The following is a 9,309-nucleotide window of genomic DNA, read 5'->3' on the forward strand; positions in this document are numbered from 1 at the left end:
AATTATTTTCATAATATGAAAAATACATAAAGCTTCAAAAATATGGAGGTTCAGTAAATTGGCAGTTCTGAATGAATTATCCGTGTGTGTGTGTGTGTGTGTGTGTGTGTGTGTGTGTGTGTGTGTGTGTGTGTGTGTGTGTGTGTGTGTGTGTGTGTGCATGCGTGTGTGTGTATTGCTGTGTGTATCGGTGTGTCTAATAAAATGTTGCCCAAGTGTGCCTGCATGCCCATTGGTGGATGGTGCTCTGTCCTGGGTGTTATCCCCTCTCTCCTTCCTGCACCAGATTCAGTCCCTTGGTTGAGAATACCTTGTGCGCAATTGGCTGCTGCTTCTCACCAGTGTATGACTGGTTGTAAAAGCTCTGTGTGTGTGTGTGTGTGTGTGTGTGTGTTAATTGCAAAGCAACCTTGGGTACCACAATATACATTTAACTTCATTCATTCATTCATAAAAATGTGAAGGAAGTATACATGATTTCAACTTTTTATATCTTTCTTATGACTTTTAGGTTAGCCTACAATGCATTTCAGTGTGTTTAAAAATGAAAAACGAATGTTCCTAAGACATAACTGAAAGCACACTCCTTCTAGTGTCCATCAATTTATCAGTATTGAGCAGTGCCGAGTGAGCCTGAGATCAGTAGGGTTGCGGGGGAGGTGAAACATGACTTATGAAACCCGAAACTGTCATCTGTTCTATAGCTAACAGTGTCATCAATCAATAGAGCAGTACAGGAACATGCAACGCGCCTTCAGTCACTGATACCCATAGAGCAGAACGCATGGCACGTTTATGCTGTGGCCTCTTTGATCAGGCCTCAGTTCAAATGAACTTTTCTCCGTTTTTGTCAGCTGACCCAGAGACACATGCAGCCCAGGATGGAGGGGGGGGGGGGGGGGGGGGGGGGGGGGGGGGGGGGCGCTGGCATGACTGTAGAGGTGGAACAGGGTGGAGGGTCACTTGAACCTTGTGGTTTTAGAGCAAAGTGCCCGACGACAGAAGGTGTTCTCTCTGTTTTCAAATGCCGCACTCTCACAGAGACAGGAAGTCTGGGTTCCCCTCCCACACACACAGACACACACACACACAACCCCACGCCATTAACAGATCACATGCATTAATGGGCTGCACTGTAGAGATAGATGGGAGACTGGAAATCCAATATGGAGTCACAGTGACTAGATCACCACCTCAGCACCAAATCAAAATCTCTGTCTCACACAATCCAAACTGAATGAAACCCAATCTGCAAAGTGTCTGTACATCACAACTATACTTTGACTCGTTTAGGGCTAAAAGGGTCATGTAACCATGGACACCCAAAAAGTCTTGGACCAGATGATCAAGGATGTGCAATTATTGATCCACAATGGCGATGATGGGTTTTAATGCATTTGAATAGGACCTTGAATTTAGGTACACAGAGCCAGGGAATTCAGCCTTTTAACTGGAATCTCACAATGGCTGCTTTCTGTAGTAAAACATTTACTTACAAGGCCAGTAAGCAAAAAAAGGCAATTTTTTACATTAGTGTGCAAAGAAAGAATAAAAATCTAAATAACTAAATTCCACTATTATAATATCATCTAGTATTATGAGACTTATTTCCTATATATTAACCTTTGCTCACAAATTAAAATAGTATTTCTCCTTCTGTTCTGCAAGAAGAATTCAAAAGCTTAGAGGTTCTCTTGTTTTAGTTGAATATACACAGTGATACTTATTCTTCAGCCATTAACTATTTTCTACCAAACATTACCAAAATGTACTTCTTATTAAGGAGAACAAGTCCTTTAATTGGAAGCAGCTGACTTGTAAGGCAGTTCTTCCTCCCTGCACGCTCACCTTTGATTTATGACCTGACTTTTCACTGTACGTGCAACTTACACCACATTTGCACACTTTTACCACACAGCTATTTAAACAACACAATTAGCTCATCAAGCAAATGACCACCATTTGGGAGCAATTGATGAACTAGGGAAAGTGTCGATGGATAAATCTTTATGATACAGGGTGAAGATTAAGCCTTCTGTGAGTTTTAGTGATCTTTAGAATGCATTGGATATTGGATATAATGGCTTAGCACGGCAATCATGATTGGATCCAAAAGAGCGAACTAGGCCACAGAACAGTAATAGCACACTGTCTACAGAGCATGTGCAAACGTGCCAGGCCCCTCCTCCTTGGGTCTGCTTGTTCTTTACTGGGCCTGATTTTTCAGGTGCTTCTGAATTCCAAACCTTAGCATGATACAATACAATGCCAACTATAATAAGTGATAAGAATTACAATGGATGCAATACACAAACGATATTGAGAAATCCAAACCTTTACATTTAAGCACTAAACATTAAGCATGTTTCCAAGGACTAATCTTAATGACGTGATTGTCCACTTAATGTCAGGCTTATAGTCGCTCAGTTACCCTTTATCCAAACAATAAATATAACATTAGTGTTGTACTGTTTAAGTAAAGCAAAGTTACTCAGAACTTTGGTACCAATACAGCTGTTGTATTATAGATGCATTGGTCAGATGTTTGTGCTCTTCCTTGTTCAAACTGAAGAGGCATGCAGTTACTTGAGGAGGTATAGCATGCACTCTAGGGGCATCATGCCTGCAACCTGGTTACTAGTCACTGCTGTTACAGGATAACCATAACAGTTACCAATCACCGCTGTTACGGGATAATCATAACAGTTATCAATCACCGCTGTTAAAGGATAACCATAACAGTTACTTAATCTCCTCAGAATTCTCTACACTGCCATAAATGTCTCAACATTGCATATAGTAGCACTGAACAACTTGGCCTGAGTCACTGAATTATATGGCTAGATTCAGCATTTTTTCAACTTGTGACCTACTTTACACATATCCCTGACACCTTGCAGCTAACCCTATACCCTGGTCAAGCAACCAGTCCTTGATGATATTCACCTTTGTGCCCAGTGTCTTCCAAGGATTTCAAGGATTTGATTTTACACTTTGTGTTCTTTTATTTGACTGATCTAAGTGGATTTATTGCATTATTTGTGTATCCAGTGTGCATTAGCACCCAAATTAAAAGTATATAGTTTAATATATAATTGAACCTGAAATCCTTCACATAGTTATTTCAATCGAAACCCACAAATCCCATTACATATAGCAATGCAGTTGTACTATATAATTTCAAGGTTAGCTAGAAATGTATTTTCTCATTTGTTGTACACACAAGCAAAGGCAGGCTATTCTGTATATATTCAACCAAAAATGATCCAACCATTTTTTCTCAGCAAAACCGCCACCATTAAAATAACTACTACAGATTGTAAAGAATTAGTAATTAGAGCTAATTAGTAATAAAGTGGAGCTAATGAAGTGTTTAGCTAAAACACCACATATCTATAAATGACTTATGGCCGTTTTAAAGTGAGAAATTCTGTGGACGATAAAACCAATATATTTTTTCCATCTAACTGTTGTCTGTCTCATGATGATCTTATGAGATTTGATGCATAATTGTATTAATGTACGTAATGTAAACACTAGTGTTGGATTTATTTTTGTAGGATCAGTTGTAATTAAATCTCTAAGAGGATTTGAGCTACAATGAAGTTCATTTAGCACAGCTGATTTAGTGAATTCTCTGCTCTGAAGTAAAATCGTTTCCTTGTGACGACTGCAGCCTAATTTCCTCTGTGACTTTCTGCATTATGGGCTTCGTCAGAGGAATTTAGAATGTTTTGGAATGTTTTTACGGGCCTGCCACACGGAATGCCGTGTCACACACGGCTTCAGCTCTCTTAAGCAGACTCACGTGTTTAATCAACATAATTCAGACATAGTTAGGATTAAGCAGATTCCATTTTAATCCAACCCCCACATCCTATCTGCATCCCCTTACTGCTTTCAGTAAAATACAGGACACAAAAGCAGTATTTGTGATGCAAGTGTAAAATAAGACATTTAATAGTACTCGATAAAATGTGTGTAGAGGCCTGTGGGTAAAATACTTGGCCTTCTTAACTGTAAGAAATTAAGGCGAAAAACATAAACATGCGATAAATGAAACTGAATAACAATTACATTCATTTAAATACGTTTAATTGCGTTAATTCAGAAATTAGGCCTGTATTCAATAGGCTATAGAAACGCATGCAACAATTAAATCTTTGGAGATAATAATAATAATAATAACATTATGGTTTTCTGTCACGTGAGGAAAATTTGACTGGCATTGGTGCGCGATCTCAAGAATGGCTGCTGCTCAATCTGATGCCACAAAAGTATAAAACAATGATAATTCGGCTATATCAAAATAGTTGCTATTTATAATAAATAACATCAACGTTGCATAGAAATTCAAGCCAGTTCCTCGCCAGCCGATATTTTAATCTTGGCTCATTTTTACTGCAAAAACACGACTGAAAGAGGAGACAAACAATACTTGTAACCGAGGTGCATTTCGCCCATTTTGAAGATCTTGTTTCAAGGACAGAAAACAGTGACCTTTGAGTGTGTGTTTTTAAAGTCAGACGTCCCCTTCGAAAAGGCTGAAGTATTTGCTGGCATTGGAGAAACACAAGTAAGGCGCACTACTCCCAGGATACACGACTGGCAGAGGCATCGGTAGTAAGCATCTTCCTAATAAATTGTTCTCTTTATAGAGAGACGGAAGCTGCACTGTCTTTCCATCACCGAATTCAGCATTTGGTCCATCCATTTCCGTAGACAACTGTCTTTTTAGTTTATTCCGTCGATTCTGAAACCATATTTTAACTTGAGTCTCGGTGAGCTGCAGTGAGTTCGCCAGGCACGCGCGCTCGGCGCTGCTCAGATAACGCTTCATGTCAAATGTAGACTCCAGCTGGAAGATTTGTCTTTTTGAAAAGATAGTGCGTGTTTTCTTTTTCGTCGTCACTTTGCTCTTCTTCGTGCTGCCGTCCTGCGGAGCGACTCCGTCGTCGCAGCTGTCCGTGCTTTCGCAGCGAGTGTGGACGGTCTTCGGGGAGTCCAGTCCGCACCCGAGAGATTGAACCGTTACGTCTCCGTCCGTGTGCCTTTGATCTGAAAGTCAGAAACGGATTGTTAGCGCAAGGAAATGGCTAATGTACTGTCGTGTTTTAACTTAAACTGCTAGACTACGTTTGGTTGCAGGTACAGCTGAATGAGATGCATTACCCTGTAATCTGTTGTCTGGATCGCGAACGCGTGAATCCTCGCAGCTGCCGGGGCGACGAAGAAACTCATCTGTGTAGGCTGGCGCGAGCGGTGCCTTTGAATGACAATTGTCAAACGTCCTGCTGCTTGACTTTAGATTGAGGATGTTATCGATGGTGAACTTCAAGGAAGCGGTTTGGCATTTGGAGTCCTCCTTGTTCATATTCTCCGATAGATGCGCAGATGTTTGCGTGCCGAATCTCTTGTGTTTTCAAACTAGGTCCTCGATCCGACGAGCACCATCTCTCCGCTGCAAGTAGTGCGGAGGAGTCTGCGGTGGGTGTTAGTTCACGGGCCGGAAGAACGTGTTTACTCGCCGTCTATTGGTCAGAATAATTCCACAAGCTCGACAGCCAATTGTAAAAGAGGGCGGGAACTGCAGCTTTCCCGTATCCGGACGTCTGGTACGTATCCTTTACGAAACGCACCACGCTTGGTGCTTTTAATAAATGTCTTAAGGACATCAATTGATTGATGATTAAAATATTGTTTTCTTGCTATTTTTATATTGAACAATGTCTATATTGAAAGTGATAAGGCTACTCTATTATTGAGGTTCGAGGTTACAGATTTTGAATGAAAGATATGAAATGTATCTGGGGTGGGTTTCCCGAAACGTTCGTAGCGCTACTTCTTAACCTCGTACGTTTCACACGAGGTTACGAAGTACTTGGCGCTACGAACGTTTCGGGAAACCCACCCCTGAACATAAAGTGTAGTGATAGCCTTATCTCACAGATCAGATCTCACAGATCAAAATAGTCACGTTACTTCGATTAAAAACTAATTATTTTGCATTTTCACTCTCTTACACTTGAAGAATGCGTAATTACGTCCGTGTGTATATATATACACACACGGACGTAATTTTCATATATATATGCTCTATATATTTATGCTCTTTATGTATTATATTAAGCATCAGCAATTAATTACGTTGGTGTAACTGTGCAGCACATAGTGAGAATAAACCCCAACTTTAATTTTGTTCTAGGATTGATGGAAGTTTCAAATTAAGTTGAATAATGATGTGTTTTTAAATACGTAAGGGTTTGCAGCCTAAACTCGCCTACGCTACATATGGGGGATTAATAGTAAAACAGGTACCGGCAATAAGGCAACAACAATGTATGATAATGTATGATAAATCAATACATTAAGATGTTTAAAAATCTTTAACGTATTGTTGTTTGGTTTAGTTTTTTATTTAATAGTTTAACTATTTGCAGGTTGGTCATCCTGATGCATTTTGTAACAATAGCCAATCTTGGATAACAGATTAATCTGATTTGTACTAATCTCGGATAACATATTCATCTGACTTGTACTAATCTTGTACTAATCTTTGATTTGTACTCGTTTCACTAGTTATGTAGGCTATGCATTCCACTGCAGATTTCATAGTATCGTTTCAGTGTATTTCTTAACAAACGTGTAGTCTCATGTTTCAGCCAATGCTTCATGTTATTTTTATTTCGAGAGACTGTCATCTTCGGAACTGCAAAACTTTCTAAAGTGTTGTTGATGGGCTGTGAAATGTGCATTAAACCGGTCGACCCCTTGTCAAACTCCGCGTTTTAACATAAGAGATCAGCAGTGGACTAACGTCAGTAACAACCATGGTGCTTTTATCATTTATTTAATAGCCTATTTATATTCCTTGTGTGAAAAAATGACAAAAAAGTCTAAATCAATGTCGGCCTATCGAAATAGGAATATATTTAACATATACCCCGCATGTTCTTCAGTAGGCCTACTTCTGTTTATTTCCATGCATGGCTATACTTTTTCACACAAATACTGGAAATGTACTGGAACAATCTACATAAACACAGATAGGCCCCATATACGCTACTGCTTTTGTTGCGTATAATCATGACTTGTTCTTTGGATACAGCCAACATTTTTTTAGATTCTGCGGAAATACTGGTTATTGAACAATTCAAAATCAATGAAGATATAAGCAATATATATGAAACAATTTATGTACGTATAAAACTTTCACCCGATGTTAGACAAGGCCTGTCATCTGTGACCTTATAAAATCAATGGATTGGGCAAAAGACGTCAGTGGACAGTTCATTGAATTTCTGAAGCCCATGATGTGTGGCGAGACTTGTGGGACGTTGAAACTCAATATCGACGACGGCGTGGTGTTCTCGTGGTACAAAATAGGCACCCGAACAATTCGCTGAGTCGACTGGGAAATGCTCGCAGCCTCCACCTCGGCGGCCAATTGTCTTTTCCACTTATTTCTGCGATTTTGGAACCAGATTTTGACCTGTGTTTCTGACAGTTGCAAGGAGGCTGCAAGGCCTGCGCGTTCGGAACTACTCAAATACCGCTTCATGTCAAACGTTGATTCTAGCTGGAAAACTTGTCTTCGACTGAACACAGTCCGGGTTTTTTTCTTACGGACCGAGGCCGATTCGAGTGTGTCTGGATCTGAGCGCTCGTCAAAAACCTGCCGGGCATCTTCTGTCTCATCCGCGTAGTGCTCTCTGATTTCTCGCTCTTTGTCCTTGGTTCCCAGCAGAGGTTCAGAGACAGATGTGTCCACGTCGCTGGAGACGGAGTCAAAATGCTCGTCTGAACTGCGAGTTTCCTCTCTTGGACCTGAGGAAAAAAATATTCAAGTGAGTTATAGGCTACGTAGCGAAATGATAGTAAAGTACGAATTTAATTTTCACGTTTTTCTGTTCCAGCGCTCTTCTTTTTCTCTGTGCTTTTGTTGATTTTCCGGGGTTAAGGAGTCGAACAAACCAATTACACCCTTAATCCTTTAATGTGTTTGCAAAGTCTCCCATCCAAAGTGCACTGCACTGGAAGACAGAGAGACACAAACGCATTCTGCTTTTGTTGGTTTTACCCAATGAAGCACAAACCTAATGTGGTCACGCCAGGAGCGTAATTGCTTCCGCGGATTCTCGGGGAGCGGCGACGAGAAGCACAGATTGCTTCTCTAATTGGGGAAAAATTCACATTTTCATTCGTATATTGACACGCCATAATAACGCAATATTTTACGAGTTAGGCTAAGTGCGTTCTTCACAGCTGCCCCACGCAGTCTGCGTTAAAGACCATCAATGACAAATAGACTATCTCTTTATTACCATTTCCTCCTATTAGAGGAAAACGTATAAGGACAATGGTATTTGATAATAAGCATGCGGTAATCTTCCACTTACTCTCTGGTCGCTCCAGCACACTAAGGTTCAGGGTTTCTCGTCCGTACCACGCCAGCGGCAACCGCCTGCCTCGACATAAGTCTGTTTTGATGGCTGTAGTCGTCTGACCGCACACTTCGTGGCCACGCACGGTTGCGGAACCGCCTCGCAGCGCCGTGTCTCTCTCACACCCCCTGTCATCGTTGTCTTGACCAGGCCAGGCGAGTGGATCTGCGCGCCTGGAGCTCAACAGATTATCAATAAAAAACGAAGGCCCCCTCGAAGATGTCGAAGTGTGACTTTCTGGAATTTTGTCATGCATAGCTCGGTCTTACATCCAGTTTGTCAATGCCAAACCCCACTGCTTCTTCCTCAAGACAAAAAAACGAGTCCTTTGTGTGGAAACTTCTTCCTAAAAACATCTCTTTCGACGGGATGAATCCTCGCCGAGTATAGCAACAGCGCTGCTTCAGAACGGAGAGGAGTGGAGCGCTTCTTAATACCCGAGTCCAAACTCTTAACAAGCTGATAGCTTTCTGCCATTGGACGACCACAATAGCAAATAGTATTAGTACGGAAAGGGTATTACTGTCCATGAATTCCCCTCACTGTTTGATAGTGCCTCGGGGTTGGAGGAACCCATGTCAGTGAACGCTTTATTTGGGTCAATTAGGGAGCAAATCAAAATAGCGACAGCGGCGGGCGAGGGTTGCCAGCCGCGTGAGCGAGGAATCTCGCGCAGCTGGGTGATCGAGCGCCTATTGGTCGGCTGCGTTGCTACGTCACTCAAATGTTTTGACAAAACGAAAATATTGCAGTCAAATTGTGACTCTTCAGTTACCATGATGTCATTTAATGAATGCCGGAGAGAGTAATTTTCGCTAATTTCCACTGATAAAAATCGGTTTTGTAGTAAGTACCATAGTGCATC

General features: G+C 41.2%; 2 protein-coding genes across 2 annotated transcripts; both read right to left on the reverse strand.

The window, feature by feature from the left end:
• Positions 1 to 3,832: 3,832 nt before the first annotated feature.
• Positions 3,833 to 5,494, reverse strand: hmx4 (H6 family homeobox 4). Its single transcript, XM_076974681.1, has 2 exons — positions 5,173 to 5,494; positions 3,833 to 5,058 (listed from the first exon to the last, which is right to left on the reverse strand). The coding sequence occupies exons 1-2, from the start codon at positions 5,372 to 5,374 to the stop codon at positions 4,523 to 4,525; spliced, it is 738 nt and encodes a 245-aa protein (XP_076830796.1). The 5' UTR covers positions 5,375 to 5,494; the 3' UTR covers positions 3,833 to 4,522.
• A 1,226-nt stretch (positions 5,495 to 6,720) lies between these two features.
• Positions 6,721 to 9,078, reverse strand: hmx1 (H6 family homeobox 1). The gene is made up of 2 exons (XM_076974950.1): positions 8,400 to 9,078; positions 6,721 to 7,827 (listed from the first exon to the last, which is right to left on the reverse strand). The coding sequence occupies exons 1-2, from the start codon at positions 8,698 to 8,700 to the stop codon at positions 7,223 to 7,225; spliced, it is 906 nt and encodes a 301-aa protein (XP_076831065.1). The 5' UTR covers positions 8,701 to 9,078; the 3' UTR covers positions 6,721 to 7,222.
• Between the last annotated feature and the right edge of the window lie 231 nt (positions 9,079 to 9,309).

Source organism: Brachyhypopomus gauderio, chromosome 15, assembly GCF_052324685.1.
Source record: "Brachyhypopomus gauderio isolate BG-103 chromosome 15, BGAUD_0.2, whole genome shotgun sequence".
In the NCBI taxonomy this organism is placed as follows: domain Eukaryota; kingdom Metazoa; phylum Chordata; class Actinopteri; order Gymnotiformes; family Hypopomidae; genus Brachyhypopomus; species Brachyhypopomus gauderio.

What these genes read in the sequence shown, in the direction of transcription:
- hmx1 (XM_076974950.1), bottom strand. Translation starts at nt 8,700, where the DNA reads ATGCATGACAAAATTCCAGAAAGTCACACTTCGACATCTTCGAGGGGG. An exon ending in TGTGCTGGAGCGACCAGAGA is followed by an intron (nt 7,828 to 8,399) that starts GTAAGTGGAAGA and finishes TTTTTTCCTCAG; the next exon opens with GTCCAAGAGAGGAAACTCGC.
- hmx4 (XM_076974681.1), bottom strand. Translation starts at nt 5,374, where the DNA reads ATGAACAAGGAGGACTCCAAATGCCAAACCGCTTCCTTGAAGTTCACC. An exon ending in TCCAGACAACAGATTACAGG is followed by an intron (nt 5,059 to 5,172) that starts GTAATGCATCTC and finishes TCTGACTTTCAG; the next exon opens with ATCAAAGGCACACGGACGGA.